Source organism: Sarcophilus harrisii, chromosome 2 (genome assembly GCF_902635505.1).
Source record: "Sarcophilus harrisii chromosome 2, mSarHar1.11, whole genome shotgun sequence".
Taxonomy (NCBI): Eukaryota; Metazoa; Chordata; class Mammalia; order Dasyuromorphia; family Dasyuridae; genus Sarcophilus; species Sarcophilus harrisii.
Window position 1 is genome coordinate 174,613,134 of NC_045427.1, and position 15,326 is coordinate 174,628,459.

Sequence of the window (15,326 nt, forward strand, 5' to 3'; positions counted from 1 at the left end):
AGGTCTTATCCTAGTCAAGTCAAAAAAACATTTACTAAATTTTATTTACTGTGGTTTACAACCAGAAAGTCCCTGCCTTTAGAGCTTGCATTCTAATAAAGAAGACAATACACACACACAGATACACACAGATACACATATACTACCCCTAATAAATGGGGGTGGTGGAGGTGGAAAAAGATACCTGTGAGGAAGTGAAGAAAAAGTGGAGAGTCAGGTGAATATCCTGGAGAAGAATGGAGAAATAACTAGCCTGAATATTTTCCTGAAAGTGGAAATTTAGAAGGAACTAACCAGTCAAAAAAAGGAGTCATGAAGGTAGAGGGTACTTCCAGTATGTGAAGTCTGGAGGAGAAATAAACTTGAAAAGGAATAGTTTTCTGTAACATTAGAAAAAGTCAAGAGAGTTAATACAGCAGGCTCTCTCTCCCTTTACTTATGTGTATATATATATTTATGAAATATAAATATAAATGTATATATGTAATATAATGACAGAGAAACTGAGGCAGGATAGAGATTAGAGAGTATTTAATAATTTATTTAATGGGAGAGATTTACTGGAACCAAATGGATCCATGGTTTGGTCCCAGGGCTAAATGAGACTATTGTCTCCAAGAATCCAGCAAACAATGACAGTTCTCAATGACATATATACATGTGGCTCAGACTCAGGGGATAGACTGAGGCAGGGGCAGAGTCAGGCTGCTGAGAATGGGAATGGAACTCTGACAATCTGGTTCTGACAGGGTGAGGGGATGCATGGGGGAGGAATCCCAGAGATGGGGAGAGGCATCTTGATAAGACAGTATCTGACATTCCAATAGCTTGGGATGGAGAGAGACATTCTGATATTCTAAAACATAAGATCTTTTATCCTTATCAAATATTCTGATAAAGAGGGAGGGGAGGTTTTGCAGGACTGAGCTTTGAGGTGAAGCAGAGAAACCGAGCCAGGATAATTAGAGAAACTGAGAACTCTGGCATAACAGTATATCAAAAGTTTTGAATAAAGACATTTGAGTTATTTATAATATTGTAAAGATACTTTATAGATCATCCATTCCTGCTTTAATTTTTGCACAAATGTCCTGCTCTGATTCTTCATGAAGATATTCTGGATTCTTGAAGACTATGTTGTCATTGTTCACAAATTAAGGCAAAATGTTCCACATTAGAAGAACTGCATTTACTAATCCTTGCTAAGGACTAATGGCCTCCTTGACAAAGTTGAGCACCAAAAGATTATTTTTTAACACTCTAATTCATGAAGATCCATCACTAAATTGTTTAGTGGATGATATTAACACCAGCAGAAAAAGTGCCATTTTATTGACTTATTAAAGATAAATTATCATTTTATTTTTTTAATTATTTTATAGTTATCATAGTCATTTCATTTTTGACTTGACACTGGGATTTCATTGTCAGTTTCCTTTAAAGAATAACTTATCTCTATCAATTATTTGAATTGTGCTTCATTATTTAAGTTAAAGGATCATTTTAATAAGATTATAAAAAACAATGCCTTAATAAAAATTTCTTCATTCAAGTATGATAACAAAGAAATAAATCATTTGATTTGTGTATCACTTTTAAAACAGCCCATTTTGGTGTACTTTATAATTTAAGGCTTTGTCCTAGGAATTTCCCTTTTTGTTATTTTCCTATTTCAAAAATTTCTCCTATATTCTAATTTCTTTTTTCAAGCATGAACTTAGCTCATCTACGTCTCTTACTAATTCTTCAGTTGGTATGACATGAGCTAGGCCATTTTAAGTGAAGAAAAAGTATTTGATATAAATGAATATATACATTCCTTTTTCACACAGTTTTGGTGGAAGTCATTCAGAGACCTCTGTGGGAACATCATTCAGTGTTAGTCACAGTGGGAACAGAAAAGAGGTTACCATTCAAAAGCTATGTTCCATGAATAATTCATTGAATCAACATCTTCCCAAATGACTATCCCTAGCCAGACTTCTGTGTGGTCTTGAAATGTTCTTCCTCCTGATGGCCTTGTCAAATCAGCCAAATGAAAAAGGGAGACATTCAAAATGGGGGTAAAAAAAAGAAAGAAAAGAAACCAAAATAGATAATAAACCATATAAGTAATAAGCATTCATGTGATATTTCTATGATTTGGGGCATTCAACATATGTTCAGTATATCACGATACATTAAGAAAACAATGACAGCAAAGTTTAAAACTTTGTTTTAAAAATACCTGTGTACACACATTTGCTATCAAACAATAGAAATAATGAAAACTGATACTATGAGAGACACAAATATCTGAAAATTCTTTTGCATTTCCTGATATTAATAAAAATAGGTATAGTAAAAACAATTCCTATCACTAATATTTAAGGACTTCCACAATCTATCAAAAATATCATTTTAGTTTTAGCACACTCTCTTCATTTTTATATTCTACAATCCAACTAAAAGGACTCTAGGATCAATCCTAGAATGAATTGAGCATGCATTGAGTCTACTCCTTCATTTTACAGATAAAGAAATTGAGATACAGAATTTATGTGATTTATCCCTACATTATAAGGTGTCTATCTCTGATGAGATTTGAACCTAAATCTTCTTGATTCAAAGTTCACCATCTTATCCATTGTTATCATTCATCACTTGTGTGACACTGTGTCATTTTATATTTTATTTCCTTCATGAATTTATCTCCTTCCTGTTTTTTAAATTCCAATTTAGGAACAAAACTTTCTCTAATATCCTCACATATAAATAATCACTCCTTTCTCAGATTTCTGTTCTTTTCTTTTTGACTTTTTCCTTATTTATATTACATTTTTTTTAAGTTATTGGGACTATTTCTCTTACCTTTTCTACTAGAATACCTATATGCCCATTAAGAAAGTAATCTGCAAAAAAATAAATTGCCAAATGATTGGTATTTGAGGAACTGAATTAAATTGCTTTAGAGAAATAAGCATACATACATAAATATTCAAATGTTTCACATGTAAAAGAATAATGTTTAAAAATTGCATGAGTTATGACTAAGGTTAAACTATTTTGTTTCTTGTAGGTACTACGGTGCCAGCATTGTTGAACAGTACCTCTAATCAACTCTATTTGCACTTTCAATCAGATATTAGTGTGGCAGCAGCTGGCTTTCACCTGGAATACAAAAGTAAGGCCTACTTTCTGCCCTTTCAGACTTTACTTATTATCACTGATTTTACAAGAAAATTATTTTATGCTAAAAATGCAAAGTGAAACACAATGTTAACTCAAAAGCCATTTTTAGAACTTATGGGAAGTCACCTTTCATTGAAATTTCAATAGAAAATACAAGGAAAATATGTTGGCTTGTAACTTGGTGAGAAAATATAGAAGTGTCTTAAAAAAAATCCCAATTAAGGTAGTTAGCTTAATGACTCAAGAATATCTTTGAAAATTAATTTAGTTTTATTATAAAATCTCTCTATATATTCTTAATAATAACTTAAAATACAGATAGTCTCATGTATTATTTGCAATTTATTTGCATAACTTTTCTATTTCTCTTCTCAAAGAACTTCTAAAAATTTGTACTGGCAAAGAGTAGCAACTCCAGTGCTGATGTCTGTGTATTATTCATTTTAATTGGGAATGTAGGCATTGCAAAGGAGGCTCTAACCTTTTAAAAATGAATGTGAGGCTGACTTAATAGTCTGATAAATGGGATGACAAAGGTCAAATTCACAAATCTTTTCTGACGTTTGATTATGCAGGTAAACCTTGTAAAAAGATGAAATAAGAATTTCCAATGAGAGTGAAGTTTATTTTAGAACATGTTTTCAAGCACTAAAAGTGCTTGATATTCATATTCATCTCCCTTAATAAGCAGTTGCAAATAAGCAAATACATAGATAAGCTTTAATAAGTGATCTTTTGAAATGAGATAAACAGTTTTTCAGGATGTAAATGCATAGATGTTTCTGAAAGGCTAAATTTCCAGCTGATGATAAGCATTCAGAACCAGACACAAACCACAGGACAGTCTCACATTCCTGTTAAATACCCCTTCTTATTGCCACCATTTGTATGCAAGTTTGCAGCAATTTATTTGAATAGAACTCCATTAATGATTGTGCAAAATGAGGTCTTGGATATTATTTACATGGGCTACATATGGAGAATTTGCTCCCCTTTTGGACACATTTTTCAAACATCTGTAGATGGTGAATTAGGAGGTTCATTTCATACTATGAGCTAACAGATGCACTCATTCATGTGGTGGTATTATGGTTCATGAATGCTATTACCTAGTGCTCTTAAGGTGGTCCTGGCTCTTCTGGCTTCTCATTTACTACCAATGTGGAAAGATGTTATTCAAATTATTTGTCTATAAATTTCCATAGAAATATAGGGACATTTGCTTCACCAACATAGTTATATGTGGCTCAGTTTTATTACCAGAAAATAGAGTTATTAGAAAAAGAAAATTAGCATATATCTCATTGAAAGAAAACAGATTTAAGGTTTAACTGAAGGTCCCTGTTTCTATATTTTTGACACATTTCTTTTTCTTGTTTTTATTTTTTGACTCAAGCTGCTTCATCTCTCTTTAGTTATCAAAATGATGATTTCTGTGCTTATCATTCTGATTATAAAGACTGAGAATATAGATAATGTGAGATAATAGTAAATCTAATGTTAATTGAAATCACCAGTGAATGGCTAGTATTGCTTAAATTGTAACCTATGGAGTTTTTAATCCCTTAAATATGTTGACCTACCATAATGTTTGACATATATAGGATGCTTAATCAATGTTTGTTGATTGACTATCATGGCTAAATAAAACATTTATGTCAGGGTTATAACTAGTATTGGGATATGGGGTCTTCACTTCAGTGTGTCAACATGGTGGGGAAGGGCACAATTACTGTCTTGGGGTGTGCATCTTTTTCAGATGCGGCTGTCACCACAGCAACCACTGCCCTCAAGCATCTGCCCTCTCTTCCTCTCTTTGCTCACTACCCACCATGTTCTTTAGGTCCTCTAAAATATTTGTTCTTAAACTATCTTCAAGTTCTCATTACTGTGACAATTTAGAAGCACCTCTCCCTTCTCAGCTTTTAATAGATCAAGAGTTAGAATACCTTCTATCCAATGGCAGTTTTACCTGCCAACACCTTCCCCCTGTAGCCTAGTTTTTGTTTTTTAATATTTGGCATATTTATCTTATCTTTCTTTAAAATCAGTAAAAATCTTTTGCCTCACTGTGTGGAGTTTAGTGCAGAATTTGAAATTGTTTCTAAGCTGAACCATAGAATCTCAGATCTCTTTTAATCCAAACAAGAATCTTCTCTACATTTATGAAAAGTAGCAATACAGTTTTTTCTTGAAGCTCTTCAGTAAGAAAACCTATAACTTCTAGAGACAATTCATTCTATTTAAGAACACTACAGTAACTTTTATACTTACCCTAAAGTAGAAAAAAAACAACTTCTACTGTTTAATACATTTGTTGATTGATTGATTGATTGTAGTTCTTCTCCTTGAAGACAAGCCAAACAAATCTAATCCCTTTTCTGGCAAATGGCTTTACAGATACTTAAAGATAGCTTTCATTCTTGCTATGACACCTAACTTTTCTGAGAGTCATTTTTCAAACTTATAAATTGAGTACAATATTGTCCCTCATATTTGTTTTCATTTTCTTTGACACGTACACACATGTGTGCTTGCACACACATATACACACACAAGAAAGCAACAGACATATTTTTTCTCTAATATATATGTGTTGTTACATAAGAATGAGAAAGATATAATTTCTGGGTAATTAATCATTTTATTAATAATACTAGCAAATTATTAATAAAAGGGATCAGTGATACTCTCAAATGCCAAAAAGTTATCATGGAACCCACTCAATGCTTATATGCAATTGGAAGGACAGTCTTTTTGAGGGTGGCATTTGACTATTATTGTTTTACAAGTAATTTGAGAAAAAGAATAATGTAATGAGAAGTAGACCTATCCTAATTAGGGTTTGGGGAATGTGACGTTTTTGGGGCTGTCTTTAAGAGCTCAAAGCATATGAACCCTTTGATCTCAGAGACAAGATGAATGAGGGGGGAGACTCAAGAGTGTGAAAAGAGCTCCAGTTTATTATGCCATACAGCCTTGTTGATATACATTTTTTGCAAGCAGTGATCAGTGTGTGAACAGTAGACAATTCCCAATCACCATTCAGAGAAGCAGCTCGTGGGTTTTGCATATGCATGGTATCTGCCAATGGGAGGAGAGCTAATCAAGCAATTCAGCAACTCACTCACAGGAAAAAGGCCCTGTTTAGGCATCCCTGCTTACATAGCCATTGGTTGTGACCCTCCAATTTACACCTGTTCCCATCATCACAAATCATTGCTCCTTGCTCAACAAGGAGCATTTCTACAATGTGGCAGAAAACTTATTGTGCATCAAAGATTGAAGTGGCCTCAGTACTCCCTCTTGATAGAATCCCATAATTTAGCAATTCCCCCTTTTATCTTTTAGATAAAAAGTCTTTTCTTGAACTGTAACCTCTGAAAGGATGGTAGAAAAAGATCTATAAAAGCATCCTAATATTACAGTGCAACAACAAAGCAGTAACAACATAACAACACACATAGCAATCCATGATTCTAATTTTAACCACCATGAAGAGGTAGTATCAAACCAATGTTTGATTTTTTTCAGCAGTTTTATCTGAATTCAAATTTTCATGAGAAGCTTTCTCTATATCAGATATTAATTTATGTAAACTTTCTATGTCACCTTCGATTGTGTTATTGAAAAATAAACCATTCAAATGCCTCTTGATACTGTCCCAATCATAATTTTGACCTGTATGATTAGACAGCAAAGGGATTACACAAACCTTTATGTATTTGTAGTGACATTGTGATTGAGTCTGGAGTTTCAGTAACTCTACTTCTGCTTCTGTTTCTAATGCCACTTCTCTTAAGTCTTTTATCATCTGATACAATTGTTCATCTATCTTAGCTTGTTGGGCTAATGTTTCCATATGTGTAACATCCATTTGCCATATATCATTTGGCCTGCCACCTCTGGGGCTAGTCCTTATCCCTATAGGTCTTTAAGAATGTGGTACACAAGTAACACATCTTTTTACTATGCTTGCTGCTTCTTGCTGGGACACATCATACAATCTCCAAAGAGATCTGGCAGACAGATGCAAATGTTCATGAGCTTTTATTGCTTGTTCTAGAGGACAGAGAAGAATACATTATGTAAAAGACCATCTACTATTTTATTCCCTTAAAATATAGGTCCCAGCCTATCCATATGAGAGCGGATGTGCATTATATAAAAAGGGTGGACTCTCATTAAAATCACCTCTTATACCTCCTGAAACAATGAGAAGATAGGCCCTGTTTAAACCTTTATATGTGCTGTCTCTAGTCTCTGGATCACCCCAACTGCATAGTGACTATCTGAAATGATATTGATGGGTTTGTCTATTTTCAATGTTTGTATAATGGCATACAACTCATTTTTCTGGGTTGAGGCATAAAGTATAGTAAATACATTAGAGATGCCCAATTGTGGGAAATATATGGCCGCTTTATTTTGCTTGGTGGCATCAGTGAACACATTAAGGCCTTTAAGTGGATGTGTTTTTGTTTTTGTGAGAAATATCCATTGCCAATGTTCATAGAATGGCAAATGGGTCAGGATTTTTCCTGCTCTTAATTCTCCTACCCCTAACAAGGTCCATGTTTCCTGAGTAGCTATTAAGCTGTCTAATCTAGCCTTGTCTATGTTAATCCATATAATTCCTGTTTCTCCTGTTAATTGGATGATTCTGAGCAATATTCTCCTTGCTATTTCAGCTATCACATCTATTCTTTATAACAAATACAGGGGAGTTCCATGGGCTATTTGTTTCCTCAATATATCCTAATTCTAATTATTCTTGTACTAATTGATGTAGAATAGCTGTTTTTTCTTTGGTCAGGGGCCATTGCTCCATCCATACTGGTGTGAAGATAGTCCAAGTCATTTTTGGAGTGGTGAAAGCCACAGCAGCAATGACCCCTCCTAAAAATCTGTGATGATTTTCATCCCTAATTGAGGTAATATATCCCTACTCCATAAGTTAATATGTAAGCCAACTGTTATTAAAGGAAAAAATTATTCCTGTCTTTCCATCTTTTTGCCAATTTACCAGTTCAGTGGACACCAAAGCCTCCTTACTGCCTCCTACCCTTGCCATTCTATTGTTAGCTGAAGTCATAGGCCAACAAGGAGGCCATTGAGAAGCAGTCACCACAGTCCTATCAGCTCCAGTGTCTATTAATCCTTCAAACTGTTATTCAAAGTAAGGGTCAGTATCGGCTGAGTGAATGTGATAGCCTTTGTAAAATATGTTTATACAATGGCCTCTGAATTTGGACTCATTTGTGGGACTAATTCACAATTATTATCTTCTCTTTTAACTGTAAGTTCAGATGGAATGACTATTCTTTGAGCTAAACATTATACCTTGTTAAGATATATTTCAATTTTGTCAGTGTTACTCATAGTTGCAGACACAGGCACTTCCTCATATATTTGTATGACTGGGATAGCTAATGAATACCAGGGTAGTGGAGGATTTATAACAAGGATTTTTAGTTGTTTGCCTCTTTGATACTGTTGAATGGACATTTCACAAATAGCATGAGGTGGTAGGTGTTAATAATCATTGCTCTGCAACAATCTGCATTACAGTTCTCCCGTAAGGAAGCCTTTAATATCCTATATACACCTCCTACATCCTGTAATCAAGCAACAAAATCAATGAAGGGCTCTAGTTTTTTGTCTTATGCTGTTCTGGCACATTGGGATATTCAGAGACATGTCTCTTCAGTAAAATGAATTTGATCTCCAGTATCTGCATGAGCCCCAGTGCCACTAAGTTGCTCAAAGTATAACTTCATGTTTGCTTCTGGAGCAACCTGAGTGTCAGTTAATCGAATCTGTTTTTAAAATTCTATCATCTAGAACACTGCCTAGCCTAGAGTCAACATTGCCAGAGCAAATGCTTTCCAATCATTGGGGCACAAAATTACCTGTGACATTGTTTCAAGTTGTAACATAACAAAAGGTGCTATGGGCCCCTGTTTATGAACTGAGTCCTTAAGCTGTGTTAGAACTTTAAAGGGAAATGGTTCATATCTGTGTCTTCTCTGCCCTAGGTTAAAAGAGTCATCCTCCTCTATAACAGGATATAATTCTTCCCACCCTTCCATGTCTTCTCCTTGATCTCTAGCCTGCTGAAAAACTTTGAAGTGAAGATAAAGAATATAACTGATTGCCTTTTGCTTTTTGTCTGCTAAATGTCACTACGGTCTTTGTTTTATATTTTTGATCCTGGTTTTCCTCAACTTTTATTACATTTTTTACATTAGGAGAGCCTTTGAAAAGCGGTAAGTTTGGATAGACACAAAAATAGGGTGCGGCTGAAGGTGTTGGAGGTGGAGAACCTATTCATTTTCATTCTCCTTAGGCTCAGAAGAGGGACATCTACTTCAGAGAAATGGCCCTGTCTGTGCTCCTACTGTAAATTTCCTGACACCTTTTCTGGTTCTGATTTTAGACTTTGTTTAATAATATATATTGTAAAATGACTTTTTTGTATTTCTCCTGGGCATTGCTTATCATAAACTGTGAGTTGTTCACCAGAAACAATCTATCTATCACTGCACATTCTTTCTCTTCCTGATCCATAGTGTTTAATCAAGCTGGCCTCATACAGTGCAGTGAATGCACCTCTGCTTCTTAGAATCCCAGGGTTCCTTAAAATGCCACCTTGCAAACTTTTCTTGATGCCTTAGTTATTGTATTCCTCACCCAAATCCTCTTGTATCTATTTCATATGTTTTCTCCACTAAAGAATTTAAGCTTTTTAAAAACAAGACCTATTTTACTTCTTTGTATTCCCAATCTAGGTAATCCCAGTCTTGGAACATAGTAGCATTCAGTAAATGTTTATTGAATGATTGGTCATAGTGATTTTATTACTGTTCTCTGTGTGTGTGTGTATGTGTGTGTGTGTGTGTTTGAGGGGAATGTGTGGTTGGGGTGAGGTTTCTTATTGCTAGGACACAAAACTTTTGTAAGATAAATTTCCTTATTGCTATTTTCCTGAAACTTTGAACCAATTTTATGGTACTCTCTTAAGTAATTTTTGAAATAGGTATAAGAGGATTCAATTTATTTGCAAAGTTTACCCTGCAGTAAAAGCCAAAGTATTTTAATCATAGCCACTAGGAAGAGATCTAAGCACTTACAAAGAAGAATCAAATTTCTTAAATCTATTGCTTTGAACCATGAAAGCGAAGAATATGGCTTCATATAAGAAAACATTAGGTGGCCATTCAACTATATTTCTGTACCTACTGGTAATTAGATAGCATTGTATCTTGTACATGTTAGGTATTCAATAATTTTGATAATAAGTTTTAAATAAATCATCACAAAGTAATCTGCTACTTTTTTTTTTTAATGAATTGTACAGCCTCTTATGAGATTATCAAGAAATCTTGATTTCTCCTCAAGTAGGTTTCTAAGAACTCAACTCTAATTTTGTGGTTTAGCAAACAAACAGTATTTTTCTACTTTTCCTCAACTCTTTTAATATTATTCAGTCAACTCACCCATCAACCAGGAAATATTTATTTACTTAGTACCTACATTATTCCCCAAACTCTGCCAAATTACATGGTAGAAATAAAATAAATGTAGTCTTTATTTTATAATCAAATCTAAGGTCATGTGGTCCTTTCTTTAAGCAGTTTAATAAGTTAAATTTGAATGGAATTTCAGCTCAATTTGCTATGGAAAATAAATAGCAATACCATTTATAATAGTGATATAAAAATTAAGATAAAAGATGTCTTAACTGTCTCTTTTCCTGTTCTAGACCTCAATTTCCTTATTAGTAAAAAAAAAAAAAAAAAGATTAGATTACATTTTTTTTCCTAGATTCTCTTCCAATTATAAATTATATGATACTAAGATTTAATGTCATAAATAGATTGAAAAGAATGTTTTCAGCATCAGGTCTTTCTTTGCATCTTAGAAAATGAATTTTGTTAGAAGCCATAGCTTCTATTTATACATAAAGGCCTAATTTATTTTTAATTGTGTTAATTTAATTACCCACAGTTTTTGGTACATGTTTTACAGTTGATATTTGCTTTACTCAGGATCCAGTCAATTTTGTGATAATAGAAACTTTTTTTTTTTTAAATTTTGGACTATTGCATGCTGCTATGAAATAAATTTAGGCCATTATTCTGTCAGACCAACTTTTTTTTTTTTTTTTTCACAAAATGCCTTTGTCCTGTTTAGGTTTTGTCTGTTCTTTTGTTATAAAATGTGTCTTCATTAACAAAGACTGCATTTCTATATGCATTTTAAAAAAAAATAATAAGTAAATCGACTTAAATATTTCAAAAGGAGTAATTTCATTAAGTTAAAATCCATTAATAGAGATTACAGCCCCTTTATATTTCAATAAATTCTCATATGAGCTTCTGTTATTAGATTTTCACAAGAAGCCTATGAAAGAGGTGTTTTATTATCCTATTTGATAGATACTAGAGGCTAAGTGACTGAACAAGTAGCCACCTAATGCATATCCTACATGTATGCTCCTTTTCTGATGTTCATCCAAAATCTGACAGTAAGCATTTTATGTATTTTGCAATCCTTTTAATGACAAGTTTAAGTTGGTATCTTCATAGATTAACATTCTATATAATTGATGAAGGACAACAGTACCTATGGAGAGGTTAGGTAGGAATGGGTGGGGTTCCATTCTCCAAGGCCCTGGTTAGGGTTCAGGATGAAGGAATTTGCTAACCCAAAGGCTATGGTAAAAAGCTTTATTGTTAAAACAAACAAACAAATAAACAAACAAAAAAATAAACAAAAAACACCAAGAGGGATTCTCTTGGCAAGCATGTCATTCTCAAGAAAGAAGTGATATGCAAAGAGTCATTTTCTGAAGACCCATTTTATGCATGTCTAAGGAAAATCTTAGGTGAATGTGAAATCTTGCCTAGAGTTGTGACTTCCCCCAAAAAAGCTTATCTTGCTCAGAGAGGATGCAAGACCATTTGGGTTTGGTAGATCAAAGGAGACATTTTTTGGGTGATTTTTCATAATTTTAGTGTTCACTCAGGTCATACAGAGTTTTTCTCTCATCATAATGATCTTTTTTTTTTTTTTTTTTTCTTTTTCTGGCATCATTCAGTGAAGCCAGAATTATTAGTTCTTTGTATATCAAATTTGCTACATGTTCTGTGGTGACTTTAGGTCTTCTGTGACCTGAAACTAGGAACTGAACTATAGAAAAATGACAGAAGGTATTCATTTCTGCCACTGTATTGGTTCAGGGATCCCTGGGGATCTCTTTCTGCCCTTCTGCTTCCTAATTTGGTTCTCTATGCTCTTTCACTATGCTCTTTCTCTCCCTGAATGGTAGAATAGGCTCACAGGATATATACTCCAGTCCATACCCCATCCCCATTTTGAAAGACCTTTCTTTTAGTTTTCTGAGCCAACCTGTGTTAGAATCCTTACAAAATGATAAGTCAGTTGCCTAATTTAGCATGGTACTTAGCACATTCTCTATCTCACTAATATATTTAAGTACTCATTAGAGTTCATACTTTTGGGAAATTCACAAATCAGTATTCAGTATGAGATTCACAAGTCAGAAACCCATAATTCCACTCTCAGTGGAGGAATCAACCTTTGAGAGAGCATAAAAACAGCTGAGCTCAGTTAGCAGAGGTCAGTTGAAAAGATTCAGAGTGGAGGAGAGTCAGTTCAGAAGAAGCCCACTTTTGGAGGCAGAACCAGATTCATTCACTTCATCTCACACCACCATTGGTGACTGGCCTCCTGCACTTCCCCCACTGAGACCTAGGCTGGTCTGAAAGGCTCACCAGAAAGTTGCCCAGCCTCAGGCAAGGAGAAAAGACTCGGAAGGAGAAAATAAACATTTGGATTTTATCAGCTGGCTGCATTTGGAATAATTATTACTCTGAACTGAAACTAAGGCTGCCTCCAGAGAACCTCCCCCAAGAAACCTGTTCCCAGAGAGAACCATTATATTATATAAAAGAAGAAGAACACCACAATCCTGGACTAAGGAAAAAAAATCACTCACTATAATTTTTTTATTGGGTTTCTGGGTTAGAATTCAGTTTGGTGAATTTTTAGACCTTTTTGGAGGTTTGATGAGGAACTAAGCTTTTCTGTTTCCTTTTATTCTATTACCTTGGCTTCCTAGTGCCTGTAGATTTTTTTTTTTTTTTGACTTTAATTGGTAATTAATTTTTTAATTAAAGCTTTTTATTTACAGAACATATGCATGGGTGATTTTTCAACATTAATCCTTGCAAAGCCTTCTGTTCCAAATTATCCCCTCCTTCCCCTCACCCTTTCCCCTTGATGGCACATATGTTAAAATATATGCTATATCCAATATATGTATACATATTTATAGTTATCTTGCTGCACAAGAAAAATCGGATCAAGAAGGGAAAAAAAAAAAAAAACCAGGGAAAGAAAACAAAATGCAAGCAAACAATAGAAAGAGTGAGAATGCTATGTTGTAATCTACACTCAATTTCCGCCGTCTTCTCTCTGGGTGTAGATGGCTCTCTTCATCACTGAACAATTGAAATTGGTTTGAATCATCCCATTGTTGAGGAGAGCCATGTCCGTCAGAACTGATCATCACATAGCTTGCTATTGCCATGTATAATGATGTCCTGGTTCTGCTCATTTCAATTAGCATCAGTTCATGTAAGTCTCTCCAGACCTCTCTGAAATCATCCTGCTGATCATTTCTTACAGAAAAATAATATTCCATAACATTCATATACCATAATTTAGTCAGCCATTCTCCAATTGATGGGCATCCATTCAGTTTCCAGTTTTTTTGTCACTACAAAAAGGGCTGCCATAAACATTTTGTGACGTTAGATTTGTAAAGGATATGCCAGTTTATTAATATCTCCAGTATTCTTAATAATCTCATAAGACTTAAATGTTTTATATGTCTATCATTGAGAGAAGAGTCTAAAAAAGTTTGGACTGAAAAAGGATCATTAAATAGTTGCCTAGAATATCTAGTGATATATATCAATTTATCTACTAAACTGTTTGCCTATCATCTATCTCTCTATCATCAATGTATCAATCATTTATCTAACTTAAGAAAATAGTCTGCAAAGGTATGTAAAAGTTGGAATCATAGAGGATCATTTAGAAGAATTAGTTATATTTAATCTGGAGAAGACCAGAATGATTGTTGTCCTCAGGTATTTGAAGGACTTTCCTTTGGAGAATGGATTGCTCTTGTTCAATAGGGCTTCAGAAGTCATAACTAGAAACAACAACAAAAAGTTTCAAAGAAGTATAGTTAAGCTTAATGGAAGAAAATTTTTTTCCCTGTAATGATTATCTAATAATAGGGCTATCCAACAATGAAGAGGATTCATTTAGACCATGCATTTTTAATCAGGCGTCCATGAGACCTTTTTAGGAGGCCTGTCAGTTCAGTTGGGAAATATATATATCTTTATTTTCACTAACTTTTAGGACACACACACACACACACACACACACATTTATTTATTTATGTATTTATAAACATTCTGAGCAGGGAGTTCATGATACACAAAAAATTAAGAAACACTAATAGTGTTAAGTTCCTCCTCTAGTGATTTTTAAGCTATATAGATATTTAAACATGATATAGGAAAGACTTTTTTCAGGTTTTTTCAAATTCTGTGATTTTATTTTTATGGAAGAATTTTCATATCAATAAAATTACCAGTACGTAAAGTATGAGTATGAGCTAATTACCTTCTTACTTAAATTTCTTTTCTTTTCTTCTATATGACAATGTCCTTGAAGTCAGAAAGCATATCATATATTTTTCTGTATTATTAATAGCACCTATTATTACAACATAAATGTTCAATACAAATTTAATGATTAATTTACAAGGGGTTATAATTATATGATTACCAATAAGTTAAACAGTGATAGAAAGTTATTTTAAAAAAAAAACAAAGCTAATTCTGTGATAGTTCACGCTATCGCCTTTGTGATAGTCTATATAAAACTAAAATCTCACCTAATGTAATATTTTATTGTGTATATAATTTCAAATAATGTCCAAAATGACATGTTTCCAGACTGAATTTTTCTGGTCCATCCTTTGACCTTAATTCTGGGAAAGCAATTCCTCTAGAGAAGGGAGCAATGAGCCCTACTAACTGTTAACT

At 33.8% G+C, this 15,326-nt stretch overlaps 1 protein-coding gene across 2 annotated transcripts in view; it reads left to right on the plus strand.

Annotated features, from left to right (window-relative positions):
- The window catches only part of CSMD1 (CUB and Sushi multiple domains 1), a 2,563,917-nt gene that overhangs the window by 2,230,916 nt on the left and 317,675 nt on the right, over positions 1-15,326 (plus strand). For both annotated transcript variants that reach the window (XM_031949178.1, XM_031949179.1), the window contains exon 37: positions 3,059-3,163. In XM_031949178.1, the coding sequence (XP_031805038.1) occupies positions 3,059-3,163 (105 nt within the window). The remainder of the gene's footprint in view (positions 1-3,058; positions 3,164-15,326) is intronic.